General features: G+C 41.2%; 1 protein-coding gene and 1 pseudogene across 2 annotated transcripts in view; both read left to right on the top strand.

Moving 5' to 3' along the window:
• The window catches only part of Dcun1d1 (defective in cullin neddylation 1 domain containing 1), a 40,893-nt gene extending 31,983 nt beyond the window's left edge, over window positions 1–8,910 (top strand). The window contains exons 5-7 of one of the 2 annotated variants that reach the window (XM_021196243.1): window positions 4,234–4,316; window positions 4,544–4,640; window positions 6,167–8,910. In XM_021196243.1, the coding sequence (XP_021051902.1) occupies window positions 4,234–4,316; window positions 4,544–4,640; window positions 6,167–6,246 (260 nt within the window). In that variant the 3' untranslated portion in view covers window positions 6,247–8,910. The remainder of the gene's footprint in view (window positions 1–4,233; window positions 4,317–4,543; window positions 4,641–6,166) is intronic. The other variant, XM_021196245.2, reaches the window with a different exon arrangement.
• A 4,990-nt stretch (window positions 8,911–13,900) lies between these two features.
• LOC110320268 lies at window positions 13,901–16,002 on the top strand (annotated as a pseudogene).
• Window positions 16,003–17,333: the final 1,331 nt, after the last annotated feature.

Genomic DNA, 17,333 nt, shown 5'->3' with positions numbered 1-17,333 from the left:
TACACACAGGCAGAAGTGTAATTTGGAAGTGGTTTTTGTGATTTAAGGTACCAGACCACTCTTACTGGAAAATGACACTGGATATTAGAGTCCTTTGGGATCATCTAAAAGTCACAGAGTACAAGGCAATTGAGGCACATACTCTTCTCATGTGTGGAACCTAGCCAACAAAACACATGTGCACACACACACACACACATACATGTGTATATACACATGCTTATACATACACATACACGCACACGTACATGCATGCATATACACACGCACACACACACACCTACTCACACACACAGATTCAGTATAGAAAAGAGGAAGGCAAAGGCTAAATATAGGGCGTGAGAAAAGAGGGCAGGTGATGGACACGAGTTATGAAAGGAATCATAATCATTTTTAGTTCTAACTGTCATGGGTTTTTAATTTTTGGTGGTAGATAAGTGCATAAAAACTATACTCATCAATGACAGTGTAAAATGCCATGTGAAGCTCCACAGCTTCAGAATAGGTAATTCTAAATGCATAGGTGTGTAAACTTCCAGTCGGCTTCATTTTGGTGTGTGACTTTTTTTAAATAATAAAGCTATAAAAATACTCCAGCTGTAAAGAAAAAAAATGAAATTTGCAGGTAAATGGATATAACTAGGAAAGATTATCCTGAGTAAAGTAACCCAGACCCAGAAAGACTACTGCTGTATGTTTTCTCTTGTTTGTGGATCTTAGCTTCTAATCTTACACTGTAGTAAAGAATTAGAATAAACCTAATTGTCCATCAACAAATGAATGGGTAATGAAGATTGAGGGTGTGTGTGAGAGAGAGAGGTGGGGGAGAGAGAGAGTAAGAGAGACAGAGACTGTTAAAAAGAAAAATATAATCAAAATGTACCGGAAATGATCCTGTTAGGATGTATATTATGCAAGGTCATACACCCTCAGGAAAAAAAACCCTAAAGCCCCGCATGTTCTAGAAGACACAGTTGTGCAGCAGATGCCTTGGGCCTCTTGCTTCTGTATGCTTTCCACCTCCTCTTCAGCAGTGTCCCCTGAACTTGGGGGCTCTGGTCTCTTGTGGCTATATCAGGTGTGGCTCCCCACATCAGTAGCTCACTGCATTTTGATCAGTTGTGACTGTCAGTAATGGTCTTTCTGACTGCTACAGAAACAAACTTCTTTAATTGCTGTGTGTGTGAGAGAGAGAGCTACACTCATCTGTGGGTGTAAAGATAAGTATTTAAAATGCAGTTAGGAATCATTTAAGTTTATGGGCATGTAGTAGTAGGCTCTTCTCTAAGATCCGTGACCTCACCAACCACAAATGGCTAAGTTGACAGTACTTGGCATGATTTCTGTGTAGTAGGTGAGCCTCAAGTCCACTCAGACTGCTGTCAGTTACTCTCAAGATAGAAGCACCACTCTGTACCTGTAGAGACAGCATGCCACGCTGTCCTTGTGGTTCATAGACATCACAGCTGGGCAAGAGGATTGATTCCTCTCTCCCTATGCAGTCTGTGTATTATCTTATAACTGAAATACTGGTTCTCAAAGAGGTGGCTTCCAGGTCAAATCCAGCTTGAGTCTTCCAAGTAGTGTACCCACATATTGCTGTCTTGAGCCGTGGGGACTGACCTTCAGTCTCCCGGGGAAGGCCACAGGCAGTGGCTTACATTGTTTGGGAGTCGTAGATGCCTCTGACCAGTAGTTCCAAAAGAAGGTTTCTCATGCCTGGCCTGCTGCTAGGATTTCTGTTAGACAGTGTTTGGCTCTTGCCAGGAGACATTATCACTCCAAGTACCATAACTTAAACTGTGTCTGTGTGTGTACACTTAGACATATATAACGTGGGATTTTAAGTAAATATAAAACAGTATGAGTCCCCATGACTATTTCAAGTATCTTAGAGTTATTCGTCCCTCCTCCCTCTGCTTCCTTCTCTGTTCTCCCCCCTCTTCCCTCTCCAGTTAGAGCCCCCCCTTTATCGTGTTTCTCTTTCACATAACCTGTGTCCTGTGATGACCCTTTCTAAAGCTTCTTTCCACCCCCACCATCCCTTTTTTCTTTCCTGCTCTATGCAATTACTCCAAATTATATACTTAGATCTGAAGATTTGGTGCTATGAACTGTAGATTTGAGAGAGACTACATTATGCTTACGGTGATGTTTTATATATGCTTGGCCCAGGTAGTGGCACTATTAGGAGGTGTGGCCCTGTTGGAGTAAGTGTGTCACTGTGGGCATGGACTTTAAGACCCTTACCCAATCTGCCTGGAAGTCAGTATTCTAGCAGCCTTTATCTTAAAGATGTAGAACTCTCACCTCCTACTATACCATGATGATGCACCTGGATGCTGCCATGTTCCCACCTTGATGATCATGAACTGAACCTCTGAACCTGCCAGCCCCAATTAAATGTTGTCCTTGTAAGAGTTGCCTTGGACATGGTGTCTGTTCATAGCAGTAAAACCTTAACTAAGACACTTAGTTCTGGTTCTAGATTATTTTACACATACATACCCCCCAACACACACACGTGTGTTCCATCCATTTACTTACAAATTTTATGATTTATTTTTTTTTTTATATTTTTCCATAGTGTTTATGTACTACATTTTCGTTATCCATTCATCAGGTGAAGGACATTTAGGTTGTTTCCATTTCTTCACTGTTGTGAACAGAACAATGAGTATCTTTGGAGTAGGATGTTGATCTTGTCCTAGACAGTGTTCTATTGCCATGATGAAACACCATGACCATAGTCACTGTTATGCAGGAAAGCATTAAATTGGGTGTTGCTTGCAGTTTCAGAGGTGTAGTTGATTATCCGCATTGTGGGAAGCATGAGGGCACACAGGAAGACTTGGGACTGGAGAAGGTGAGAGTTCTATGTCTGGACCCACAAGCATCAGGAAGAGAGAGAGATACTAGGCCTGTCTTCAGCATTTGAAACCCCAGAGCCCACCCCTAGTGACACACACTTCCTCCAACAGGCCACATCTCCTAATCCTTTTCAAAGGTTTTCACCAACTGCAGACCAAACATTCAAATATGAGTCCATGGCGGCCATTTTTGTTCAGACCACCACAGATCCTTCCAGGTTTCTATGATTTGTGATTTTCAAGTGATTTCCTAGAAATTATCTGGGTTTTCTGGGTCAGTGAATAAGCATTGAGTTTCTTTTATATTTAGGAAAGTGTGAGCAGCATTGCCCAGCTTAGTCTTTGCTGGTTTGGGGGCTCCTTCAGGGTACGTTACATGGTGTTGACATCATAGCTGAAAGGATTGTAAGGTTCCTGCAGTGTGCTTCACCCAGTCTCGCTCTTAAAAGCTGGGCAGCTTCAACTACTTGAGTTCCTTGAAAAGATCCAGCGTGTCTTTTCTGTTGCAGAGCAAGTCAGAATTTGTCACAGTGGCTGTTGGCAGGATTACTCTGTTAGCCTGCTGTGTTCATGTCCAACTAAAGAGCCTTTTATGTTGTCATGGGAAATTTTTTTTAAAAACCTAGGTTATTATTAGTAGTATTGAATTTTTAAATTACTTAATTTCCCCATGGTGCTGGGGAATGAGCCTTGTCATGAATATGCATCTTATGAGAATGATGTTCTAGGGCAAGAGAGCAGCAGACTTGCACACTTAAACAACAGACTTACACACTTACACAAACCAACAAAACAAACACATGGCCCTTTGTAGTTAGAAATGCTAGACATCAACTGTGAAGTGTAAGAAGTTTAAGATTGGAAATTGAACGATCCTTTGCAATTTAACCAATTGGTGTGCATCTTAACTGGGGCCAGTTTGTCCTCTAGAATGCCTTTGGCTATATAAGAGACATATTGGTGTTTGATGATAAAGTCTGGGTACTCCTAAGTGGCCCATGCTGTATACATAGCCACTACTGCAAATAGTTATTTGCCTCAAAATGTTGGAAGATTCCAGGCTGAGCCTGGGGACCTCCACATGTGAGTACTTGGCAGTGGGAAAGTGCGTGACTGCTCCTGCTTATCCCCATCAGAACACCCTGTATGGTAAGCCATACTAGTCTTCCCCAAGAGGCCCTGCCTGGAGGCTCACTGGAATGGAAGCAGGTTACAAGTATGGACTTGCATCTTGAAGTTGCATCTTGAAGAAAAGTTTTATCTGTGACACTCAAACTGCAAATGGCTTTCTTTGTTTCACTATTATTTTGCAGGGACATTTACTCAAAGTATTAAAGTTCATAATTTATTTTTAATATTACAGATCTAGAAATGGCCATTGCTTACTGGAACTTAGTGCTTAATGGAAGATTTAAATTCTTAGACTTATGGAATAAATTTTTGTTGGTAAGTTAACATTTTCTGCAGTTTCTGTTTTCTCTGAAGATTAAACTAATTTTAATTTATTTCAAGGCATCATTAATCTCAGCATGTCATAGACATCAAATGAGAAATTTGATTACCAGAATTTTATTTTATAAGTGTTACATTTTCTTACATTTTGCAACTGCTGGACTAACTTTTCCCAACTGTTTCCATAGTTTAAAGACTTCTTGTTTTTGATATCTTAATAGGAGCATCATAAACGATCAATACCAAAAGACACGTGGAATCTTCTGTTAGACTTCAGTTCAATGATTGCAGATGACATGTCCAATTATGATGAAGAAGGTAGCAAAAGTATTACTTGCCTTGCCTGACCTTTCACCTACTGTTTCCATGGAAGTGATCTTCCTTTTCTAAGTTTTTACAGCTACATACCCCACTGTGTGTGTGTGTGCGTGCATGCGTGCTAGACATTGATCCTAGACTTTACTTTGCTAAGCACTTGGCTGTAATACAGAAGTGCATTTGAGTGCCTATTCAGAATTTTTTCCCTCTTGGCCAACTGCTGAGAAGGAGGGTGAGATAAAGTCCTAGCTTGGGTACAGAACCTTTGTGTTATCTGGACTCTGTAGCACCACACTATTAAAGGGGAAAAATCTTACCAGGGTTTGTCCTCTAGAACGCATAAGAATATTCACTCATCTCAACATGCTCAGTTGACTTTAAGAGTTACATTCTCTCTTAAAAAATTTTTATTTATTATATGTAAGTACACTGTAGCTGTCTTCAGACACCCAAAAAGAAGGCATCAGATCCCATTACAGATGGTTGTGAGCCACCATGTGGTTGCTGGGATTTGAATTCGGGAACTTTGGAAGAGCAGTCAGTGTTCTTAACCACTGAGCCATCTCTCCAGCCTGAGTTACATTCTCTTAATGTTTTTTTCTTTTTTTTATTCTCATTTGAATCTAGTGAGGTGGTTTTTTATTTTTTGTTTATTTTGTTTTGTTTTTTTTCCCTGTCAGTCTTGTCTGCAAACTCAGAGAGTGTGCTGGATTTGTATAATTTGAAACAACTTCAGCTGCCTGGCCTTCTTGCATTCAGCCACTGTTCATAAACTCTACCATTTCTGTGTGTGCACAGTGTGCTGCACTCAGTAGCATATCAGCTAATCCTTCACAGTTGCCTAGTTCCTCATTAGAACTGACTGATAATTTTTTGAAATTTTTGAGTGTAGGACACTCTTTGAAAACCCTCCTGTATATTTCAAGTCCTAACAAACATCCCAGGACTGTGTGGCTGACCCTCCATTTCCGTGTCATTATACTTTTCACTAAACAGTGAGAGATGCTCGTGAGGGAGGGACTGGAAAACTCGTCACAGCGTCACTAACTGGACTGCCTGGCTTTAGTAAACCTCTCTGAAAACTGTACTACTGCTGTATTATTGATTTATTGCTCAGTGGTTAAGCGATAACCCCATTTTAGAAAAATATATTAAAGACAGGAATATATTAATAGAAGACATAATAATGGTTTTTTTTTTTTTTTTTTTTTTTGAGACAGGGTTTCTCTGTGTACTCCTGGCTGTCCTGGAACTCACTTTGTAGACCAGGCTGGCCTCAAACTCAGAGATCCGCCTGCCTCTGCCTCCCGAGTGCTGGGATTAAAGGTGTGCGCCACCACACCCGGCTAATAATGGTATTTTTAAAGAGTGATCACTGGGAGTAGATAAGAGTAACATACTCTAATTCTTACGAGAAAGTTATATATATATATATATATAAAGGATTCTATCAACATAATAGCTTGGATTCTGCTTTTCTCTGTTCCCTTTCTTCCCATATTTTTTTTCTTTTTCTTTCTTACCAGGAGCATGGCCTGTTCTTATTGATGACTTTGTGGAATTTGCACGCCCTCAAATTGCTGGGACAAAAAGTACAACAGTGTAGCACTAAAGGAACCTTCTAGAATGTACATAGTCTGTACAATAAATACAACGGAAAAATGCACAGTCAATTTCTGCTGGCTGGACTGAACTGAAGATCAATCCTCATAGTTCAAACTGAGGGTTGAGACAAAACTTTTAAGGATACATCTTGGACCATATCGTACTCCATTCTTCTACTGGTGGTTTGGGCTTGTCTTCTAGTCTGGGCCACTCTAAGCATTTATAATTCCAACATTGTGGATTTCATCTTACACCTGTGGACCATCTTAGTCTGTCTTCCCATAAGTCATAGAAGCTTGATGGTGATTATTTTGAGGTTTCCATTCTTGCATAAAGCACAATGCTGTCTTCATCAGAAAACAGTTTGGCATAAGAATTAAACATAATAATGAACACCACAACAATTTATAAAAACTTCTTAAGTATATGCTTTGGGCTAGTTGCAAAGACTGTGCTGGTGGCACTTCAAATGAGAGTGATTTATCTGAGTGTACCGCATCTGAAATGATGTTTGGTTGGGGGAATTTAATTTTCCTGGCAAACTACATGTACTGTTGGTGTGAGTAGAATACCTGATAAAAGAAATGTCAAAATAACCAACACATGAAAAAAAAAAAAAAAAGGATAATCTGGGGACTCCCTGAAATATGTCTTGTGTTTCAGACTCTCATGAAGGTTCTACAAAACAAGTCTGTGGTTATCTTACCCATGTTTATACAGTGTCCTGCAGTGAACTTTTATTTAAAAAAATATTGTAATGAGATCGGATGTTAAGCTCCACACTCATGTGCATTACACACCACATAATCGGATTTCATTATGCTCTGAAATGCTTCTATGCCTTTCGAATAAGTTAAACTATTTCATTTGTTTTGAATGTTTTTGATTGCTATACAATAATAATCTAAATTTAGGCATGAGGGTTTTAGGTTTTTGTTTTTGTTTTTTTAATTTTTTGTCATCGCACTATGGAACACAATGCAATTCACTTAATTTATAAGAAGATAGTAAGATTTAGATTTTTGGAAGTGGTTGTGATGAGCCGTGACGTCCAGCCTTTCTCCCATGGCACTGCTCTTTGAGGTGTGGTCCAGCTGTGCTGGCTGCTGGCTGCTGGCTGCTGGCTGCTGGGATGGCTTCCTGCTAAATCACTGTGGCTGCCAAGTTTACTTCAGAAGCAGAGACTGTCAGACGGGCGAGCACTGGCGCAGATACCAATGGCTTCTGTTCTATAAATTATTTGACTTTTGACTGTTTTTGTCTCACTTGCATTTGCTATTTCTACACCACAGCAGAATGCAGTCTTGATTGGTTTTGTTTTTTGTTTTTTGTTTTGTTTTTCCATGACAGGACTCATGACTTGCTCTCCTGCTGAAAATGCTTGTTTCTCTGATAACATACTGACATGTGAAAGGGGCGTATTCATACATATTTCCATGTGGAAGTTAAAATGATGCACTGAGTGTTGGGTGGCTGGTCTTCAGTAGGAGCAGATTTTGCTTCATGTATCCTGGTCCTCCGCAGGGTACCAAGGAATGTTCTTCAGGATAGCAGAACAATTTATGCAGATATGGAAATGATTAAAACTGCTTTTTAGTCACATGATTTGGAAAATGCATAGAAAGCTTACCTTACAGATATATCATTAATCCAATCATAACTTTAATTTTGGAATGCATTTCTACCAAAAGAAGCTTAGAGTAAATTTCTATTCACATTACAGGGATTGGTTATTAAAAGGAAAAGAATCTTGTTGTTTTCAGTATTTCTTGATTTCATTTTTGTAAATATAAAGAACTTCAATTTTGAAAAAAATTAAAGATATATGTATATATATCTTTAAAAGTTTTACAGACCTATATTGTTTATTCCCTACGTGGAACGTTTTGAGTTTTGGTATTGTTTTCAGATTGATTGATTCAGATATGATTTGTTTTCAAATGAGACTCCATTAGCTTCTTTCCCTGCCTCATAAATTTTTTTTCATAAAAATCTTGATATTCGTGTGTGGCCTAATGCTTTGGGTTTTACAGATTTTATTTTTAAATGCAAGACTTTTTAACAAGATAGTGTTTGTCATCAGTTTGGTACTAAACATTTACAATTACTGTGTAATTATAAACAAAAATATATAAAGCTTTTAATTATGTAGCAAAAAGAGTTAAGGTTGTTCACCATGATGGCATCTTAGAATTAAACAAGACTATTACTAGGGCTCCAAGAGAAACTTGATTTAATGTGTTTATTCTGAGGGTGAACGCTGGGTTATAGGGAATGTTCTGTACTACAGAGGCTTACCCTGTTGGGGGAGGGGCGTCGGCCAGTCTTCGAGAGGAAGGGCACACATACACAGCCAGCTTGCTGGCTTCAGTTCATGGGGTTCAGTCTTTGTGTGGGTCGGGTCTCCAAGCTGATTCTTTTCAGACAGAACCATAGGGAGAGTTTACTTCTTGCCAAATGTCAGAACAGGTACACATTTTTAAATGTAATGCTTTTTAAATAGTAAAATGTATAAAATGAGACGTACCCACATACAAAAATACTTGAGGTCAAGGTTCTCTTCAGTGACTATCATCTGCATATCTCTGTAAGTTCAAGTGTGTCTTTTCCAATCCCTGTCATATTACCCACAGAGGCAATAAAAGCTTCAGTAAATTTGCCATGACTAAATCTTCTCCCATATTATTTCAGTGTTTTAGTGTTTCACAAAACTAGACTATACTTGAAGACTTTTCCAGGAAGAGTCAATTATTCATGGCCGAGTGCTGTGATGGCACATCTGGGGGAACAGAAGCTATGCCACGGGTTTGCTCTGTAATGTTTACAGCCGTGCTCAGCTGTGTTGTTTATTTAACTGCATTAGTTGTATACTGCGGCACTGTGAATGTACCCCTCATCATACATTTTAAACATTTTAGTGTCGGTGAATTCACTCAGTGAAACCATGGGAAGCCATTTATGTAATCTCTTTCCTGAATAATTCTTAAACAAGGTAGACTTCCCCCCGCTCCCCAAGGATCTGAGAGCGGAGTTTTTTGTTTTTTGTTTTTTCTTTGATGATAAGTTTTGAGCCATTCCATGCCCACCCTGCTCATGTGTTTAGGAGTGCTGCTGTTAAGGACTGTTTGGAAACCTGTAATTTTGGCATACAAATAGGAGCAAGTTGACCTAAGAGAATAATTTTGGAATGAAAAATGGTGTTGGGAAAAGTTATACTTGTCTACAAAGTATGCCCTTGTAAAACGAATGAACTTTTAGTGAGAATTTATGTGGCTCTGAATGTTAAATTGTGTCTTTAATAGGAAATATTTACCTGACATCTCTGGGCTTTTTGTTGTTGTTGTTACCCTAAACTTTTAATAATACGGTTTATATTGAATGCTAAGATGTTTTGATAAGAGTTTCCCAAATTTGAGAATGTAATGATAAATGTTTTAAAATGTGAACTATTTATCATATATCTTAATAACTGAACTGTGGTTTTTATATGACAGATGATGAATAGGGTCAAATTATGGATCACCCTTTAATTGATTATAAACTTGAGTGTATTTCTGAACCCTTTCATTGCTTCCATTTCTATAATCATAGCAGTACTTTTATTTCATAGGAATCTAGAGAAGGTCATTTCTGGTTCCCATTGATTCCGTTTGTTAACTGAATTGCTTTATTTGTGCCACTCTCTGGAGGCAGAACAGATAAGCTTGGAACTGTCACAGGTGGTCTCCTCAGGGCACTCTTGGCTGCTTCTTTCTATATTGCCTGTTTGGAAAGTGTCATTTGCTGTAGATTACCTCTTGGACAACCTTGCCAATGGGCTCAGTAATCGGTGCTAATGCAGCCTTTGACTTCTCTTTGGTTGATTGTTTTTCAAGATTCTTTTTTATTTTAAATTATGTGGCTGGGGGTATGTGTGGTGTGTGCATATGATTACAGGTGATGAAGGCCAAACGGATACCTGGGAGCCCTGACAGCTAGAGATGCAGGCACTGGGAGCCACCTAGAGCAGCCGAGGAGCAGAGCAAGCTGCCCGTAATCCCTCCACCCAGGTTCATTGGAAAAACAAACATTGTCAGAAATACCAGCATAAAACCTCTCATAAACAGTTAAATCATGGTGAAAAGAGCAGACTCAACACAGCCTAAAGGGTACAGGCTTTATCTACGGCCATTAAAAGAGAATTAACTTTGTAGTTAATCGCTTTTGCTTTTGTTGTTACTGTTTTGAAATGGGAACTCATGAATTCAGGCTGTTCTCAGAATCACTGTGCCAACTACTAAGCTACATCCCCTACTCTTTTAAACTGAAATTTTAAAGATGTACTTACGTGTATACAAAGGTTTTCTCCCTTCACAAGGAAGTTGCTTTCAGTTTAATTTTTTGTGGTTATGCTGTCCTTTGGTTTGCAGGCTATGGTGCAGGGCGTTTGAGTCCTCCGATGCAGACATCCCTGCTTACTTCAGGGCTTTACGCTCTCATCTTTTTGTGGGTGATTGGTGGTGGTGTTTTGGGGGTTTGTTTGGTTAGTTTGGTTTTGCTTATTTTGTTAGTGTGGGTTTTAAGACAACTGGCCATGAACTCATAGAGATCCACCTGCCTCAGCCTCCTGCAGGCTGGGGTTAAAGGTGCATGCCACCACACCCTACTTTTCTTTCTTCCAAGTGTTTCATAGGAGATTTCTTAGGATTCCACTTTTTTAACTTTGTTTTGATACTGCGGTTTTGAAATGGGCCGTGCAGAATGTAATTCTGCCTCTTAGCCTCCCAGATGCTAGGATTAGAGACATGTGATACTGTGAGCAGCTTGGGTTGCCTTTCTTCCCCCCTTTTATGGGTATGGGTGTTTTGCCTTTATGTATTTCTGTGTTTCATGTTCAAGGAGCCCAGAAGAGGACGTTGGATCCCTTGAGACTGAAGTCAGATGCTTGTGAGCCACCAGGTGGCTTCTGGGAATGGAACTCAGGCCCTAGGGAAGAGCAGCCATCCCTCCGGTTCCTTAGGTTGGCTCTTAATATTTGAGTTTTAAAATGTTTTATGTTTGCTTTTGAGATGGTCTCGTGCAGCCTCCAGGTTGGCCTTGAACTCATGGTGTAACTGAGGGTGATCTTGAACACCTGACCTGCCTGCCTCTGAGTGCTGGAATCACAGGCAAGGTTTATGCAATCCTGGAGATGGAGCCCAGGGCCTCCGGAAGCACTGACTAGCGGAGCTACACACCTGTCCCTAAGATGTGCTATTGGTTGTCTGAGAAGGTAACTTTACCTCGTTGGCAAATCTGGCAGCCAATGCAAAGACATGGAGATGAAAAGCCAGCATCCACTTAGAAGCAAGTCCTTCTCTAGAAGAAAGCACTCAAGTTCAAAGAAAAGGGAAAAGTTTTGAACCAAAATAGTGAAAACAAAGTTTGATTTGAAACAATTGTGTGAAGTGTACAAGGAACAGCTTAATTAACAAACATGGAAGAGGAAAAAGTGCAACTGTTTTACATCTAGAAAGTATGTTTGTATGTAAAGGCATATTCAATATAAATAAAACTTTATTTCAGGTTATAAAATAGAGAAAATTTTTTTATCTAATGGAAAAATTGAGTGAGATCAAGCAAGAATTTTTTTTTTCCAGAAGAAAATAGAGATCAAGATTGGGGATGGATAAGTTTAGAGTAAAATGTGAAAAATGGCCAAAGTGCTGGCTGTGCTATTGTAAACAGAGCCAAAGGAATATGCTGTTATGAACAGGGGCTATGTGGCTGCTTTGTCCCTCAGCAGACTGTAGCAACTGTGAATGGTATGTTGATGTGGGACCTGTACAGGCAACATGCTTTCAAGCAAATGTAGATTGTGTCCTAAGTCATTAGAATGTGTATCAAATCTCTGGACTGCCTGCCATCCAGTGCACTAACAGTCTCCTAAGCGTTTGTTTTGTTTGCTCTTCATAACATCACAAGAGGCTGAAGGCACAGCCAGTGGTAGCAGTGGTCCAGTACCAGACATGGCTCCCTTGAAGGATAATCCCCGCACCTACATGGTTCAGTCACCCAACAGATCCAACAGCTGCATCCTCACAAGTTTTAGAACAAGACCACCTGACTGGCAATGTCCCCTGAGCTGCTCCTGTCCCTCCAAGGACCCCTGCTGATCTGTGTGCACTCATTTCCTTTCTAGGAAGAATCTCACAGTTTGTAAGCTTACGCTGTCCTTGGGGTGAACCCTAGAATGTGGGTTAGCTCCTTGGGCTACTGAGTGCTTCCGTTCTGGAGTAAACCTGACTCCATCTTCGTTTCAGCAGACGTTTAATGTTCCTACTTGGTGCTTGTTTGTTTGTTTAGGATGATGATGCTATGAATGTCTGTCTTTGTGTGGATTCATTTTCATCTCTCACAGTTTCAAGTTTGGAATTGTGGCCGTACCACTTAGAGATGTTCTACCACCACACAGGTGTTGCTGGCTATCGTGGTCCTTGTCTTTCCTTCATATGCATGCTCATTCTCGTTAGCTCTCTTATCTGTAGGATGTGCAAACTGAGGGACTTTGAGATGACCTGGGAGATTGCTCTAGAATTGGGAAAAAGAATGAAATCAGTCTGGGCTGTGTTCCTCCACGAAGGTTGAGTTTTCTGAAACCAGTGCAAGTGAGTGGTTCTGGAGACGCCTTGAGTGATCGTTGGTGCTGATGGGTGCCAAGTCTCATGGATGACATTAGTCACACCATCAGTGTGAGGTCCTTGAAATGCCGTGAAGTGTGCTGTGTATGTTTTCTAAATCTTTCACTTTTGAGGAAACTTTGAAATTTTGGTGAAATTCCCAAAGATTTGCTTATCAATTCTGTTTTGGCTCCTGTGCAGCTGTACACGGTCACCTCGGCCTCAAGCGGTCCCTGGTTGCAGGTTAAAGGGCAGCATGGCACTGGGGCGGAACTTACAGCCCTTGTCTAGCATGAGTGAGGTCCTGAGGTAGGTCCCCACTATCACAAGGAAATCAGACTAGGATTTCAGATTACAGCTGCTATGCTTTTCTGTGGTTGTGCTTTTAAACTTTTTAATGGAAAATTTCAGAAAAGTCATGAAACAAAAGCATGCTTGTTTCCTGGCCAGTCTTAATGTACATGTATGCCGTCTATGTTTGGAACCTTGATTTGTTTAGAAGCAATTTCCAGAAAGCAAATTATTTAATGGGTAGTTATTTCATTGTAAGGGTTTTTAAGCATCATAACATTCTATTTTTCATTTAGTTATTCATGGTTTCTTACTGTTAGTAACTAGCCATATAAACCCCATTCTTTGTGTTGTTGTTGTTGTTATTGTTGTTGGTTTTGTTTTTCAAGACAAGGTTTTTCTATGCAGTGAAGGCTGTCCTGGAACTCACTCTGTTGATCAGGCTGGCCTCTAACTCAGAGGTCTGGCTGCATCTGCCTCTACCTCCCAAGGGCTGGGATTAAAAACATGTGCCACCACCGCCCAGCAAGCTATGTTCAAGTCAGTATTTATGCATGCGGTATAATGCATGCAGGACCCATACATTACATGTGTGTTCGTAAATCTCTTCACCTATACCTTGTAATTTATTTGCGATATCTGTCATGGCTTTAATTTTTTATATACAATTTCCAAAATTTATGATGAAATTTTGATATACTTAAAAATATGTATCCTAACTTGAACATACTTTGAACATCAATGAAATGTGACATGAGAAGCTAGTATAGTTAGGTCAGCAGACTTGAAACAGCCAGTGTAATGGACTCAGAAAAATAATTAGTATTGTATGTGTGCATGATGTATGTGTGTGGGGGGGGTGCACATGCCATGGTCTGCACATGGAGGACAGAGAACAGCTCTATAGAGTTCCTTCTCGAACCTTCGCATGAGTCCTGGAGATTGAGCCCAGGTCATCCAGCTTCCACAGCAGTCACCTTTACTCACTGAGCACCTCACTGGCCCAGAAACTCCAAGACCCAGTTTTCCAAATAAATGAAGCAATCACTTCTGTAAAGTTTCTTAGTTTCTGACTGTCCACTTAGCATAAGGAAAGCCATTCAACATCAATAGGGTAATGTAAATAAGCCCACAGAGGAGCCACTTCTTAGCAGCCATCACTCTTACCAGAGTTGAACAATAGCTGAGTTTTGTCACTCAGTGACAGCCCTTGCTTTGCACATGTGACACCCTGGGTTTGATTTGTTGCTGAGGCTGTAGAGAAGTGAACTGTTGGATATTGTGAGTGGATTGCAAACTGTTGCACTGGCTTCAGGAAAAAGATTGTCTTTCCTGTATACATTGAATACAGAGTTAGCATGCAATCTAAGAATTCTCAAGAGAATGGAAAACACCCGTTCTACAAAAACATATAGAATATTAGAAGTATAGGAGCTAACAAGAAGCAATGCAAGTAACCGCCTAGCTGATGAAGGAATGTGCACATAACACAGTTCGACGGTGCTCGTCGAAGGAATGAAGTGCTAACAAAGTTCCTTAAAAAACATCCTTAGACAAGATGAGCTTCACCACCCGCTCTACCACCTCCACTGCCAACTACCGGTCTCTGGGCTCAGTGCGGACTCCCAGCCAGTGGGTCCGGCCTACTATGCAGATGCTGGGGGCTCTGAGTCCCAACTATCTGTGTCCCGCTCTGGCTGGGATGGCTCTGTGGGGTCCCCAGGCCTAGCGGGAATGGGTGGAATCCAGACCGAGAAGGAGACCATACAAGACCTGAACGCCCGCCTGGCCAGCTACCTAGACAAGGTGGAAGACCCTGGAGACTGAGAACAGGAGACTGAAGAGCAAAATCCCGGAACATCTGGAGAAGAAGGGGCCCCAGGGCGTCAGAGACTGAGGCCACTACTTAAAGGCCATCGAAGACCTGAGGTCTTTGCGAATTCTGTGGACAATGCCCGCATTGTCCTGCAGATAGACAATGCCCATCTTGCCGACTTTAGAGTCAAACACGAGAACTGGCCATGTGCCAGTCTGTGGGGAGTGACATCCATGGACTCCGCAAGGTGGAGGATGACACCAATATCACAAAGCTGCAGCTAGAGACAGAAATCGAAAAGCACTCAAGGAAAAACTGCTGTTCATGAAGATTCATGAAGTCCAAGGTCTGGAAGCCCAGATTGCCAGTTCTGGGTTGACTGTGGAAGTGGATGCTCCCAAATCTCAGGGCCTCAAGATCATGGCAGACATCCATGCCCAGTATGAAGCACTGGCTCAGAAGAACCGTGAGGAACTGGATAAGTACTGGTTGGCCTTAGCAGATCGAGGAGAGGACCACGGTTGTCACCACCAAGTCTGCCGAAATCAGGGATACTGTGACCACAGTCACAGAGCTGAGACGAACCCTCCAGACCTTTGAGCTTGACCATGAAAAACCAGAACATCAACTTGGAGAACAGCCTTGGGGATGTGGAGGCCCGGTACAAAGCACAGATGAAGGTCCTGCATTTGGAGTCAGAGCTGGCACAAACTCAGGCAGAGGGGCAGCATCAGACCCAGGAATATGAAGACCTGTTGAACATCAAGGGGAAGCTTGAGGCGGAGATAGCCACTCACCACCACTTGCTGGAAGATGGAGAAGATTTCAGTCTCAACGATGCCCTGGACTCCAGCAACTCCGTGCAAACTGTGCAGAAGACAACAGAGTGGTGTCCGAGACTAATGACACCAGGGTTCTGAGGCAGAGAAGGAGGGAACCCCTGGGGACTGAGGGACCAATAAAAGTTGAGAGCTCACTGGAAACAAAAACAAAAAACATCGTTAGCTATTAGAGAAATGCAAAATACAGTTTAATTATTATAAAACAAACTGCAACAAGTTGCTGGTGAGCATGTGGAGAAGTGACCCTTATTCACTATTGGTGGGAGTAAACTAATACAGGCACTGTGGGAATCTGTAAAGACAGAAGTTCTATGTAAGCTGTGTATATGTACCTCATGGGCATATACTTGGAGACACTGTATTCCAGCACAGAGACTACCACAGTTTATTGCTGCTCACATTGAACACATCCATAGATGGATAATGAAACTATGGTACAAATGCACAATTGAATTTTATTCATCTAAATAAAAAAAAATTGCAAGGAAATGGATCTAGAAAATACTGAGGTAACCTAGGGCCAGAAAGAACTGTTCTCATACACAGCCTTAGCTATTAATTTTTATACGTGTGTATGTATGTGGGTGAGTGTAGCTACTAGCTATAAAACTAGAAGGGAGACCATGAGAGGGAAAGCGGGAGGGTGGTAGACCACACGATGTGAAAGCAGAGAGGGCGCTGTGAAGGTGGGTGGGAGATGCTGTGGTTACTTTACACTCAATGTTTGTGTGCTAATAATGAAATAAGATGTAATACAACACAGATGTCCGTGACATCATGGTGGGTACAAGGAACAGTCTTAAAGGGGGAAAGCTATGATCCCATTTTTAAGACTTGTCTAGAATAGGCAAAGTCACTGAGAAGGATTGTGGCTGGAGTACTTGGTGGAAAATGAAAAATACCTGCTAATGGGTGAAAACTTAGGGGGCGATGAAGACTCTGAAATTAGGTACCTGTATACACAGAACCTTATACCTTACATGGGCGTATACATTGTACTTAATTCTATTTTTTTTCTAATAACATGCAGGATTGGTGCACAAGTGCCTTCTATTCCCCCTCCAGAATGTTCCCTCCCGTTAAAGAGCTGTGTCTTTCATCTTCGATGAAAGAAGCTTTGTAAATGCCTGGAGTGGAGCCCAGCTGATGCGTTCAGGTCTTTGGAAGAGGTTAGCCTGGGACAGGCGACACTTTGCAGATCTTGTCAGAGCCTTGAGGCTATCCTACAGATTAGTTACATTTCAGCTGCATTCAGTTAGTGGTCCCCATGCTGTACCTCCTCCCTTGAGCAGCACAGAAGAGGTGGCAGGTAATCCCTGCGTCCTACTGTTACCTGGGGACAGGTGACATAAACTGTAAGAAGCTGGAAGTCTACATTAAGAGAGTTCTTTGAATTTCTCTTCAACCTCGCCTGCTTTATCAGCTTCTCAAAGCATTGCAGTGTGTGTAATGGAGGGTTGATTCTGCACACTTTGTGAGCACAGCAGGGGTAATTGGGATG

Source organism: Mus pahari, chromosome 4, assembly GCF_900095145.1.
Source record: "Mus pahari chromosome 4, PAHARI_EIJ_v1.1, whole genome shotgun sequence".
Classification (NCBI taxonomy): Eukaryota; Metazoa; Chordata; class Mammalia; order Rodentia; family Muridae; genus Mus; species Mus pahari.
Note: the sequence above shows the minus strand (reverse complement) of the source record. Positions and strands in the feature narration are given on the sequence as shown.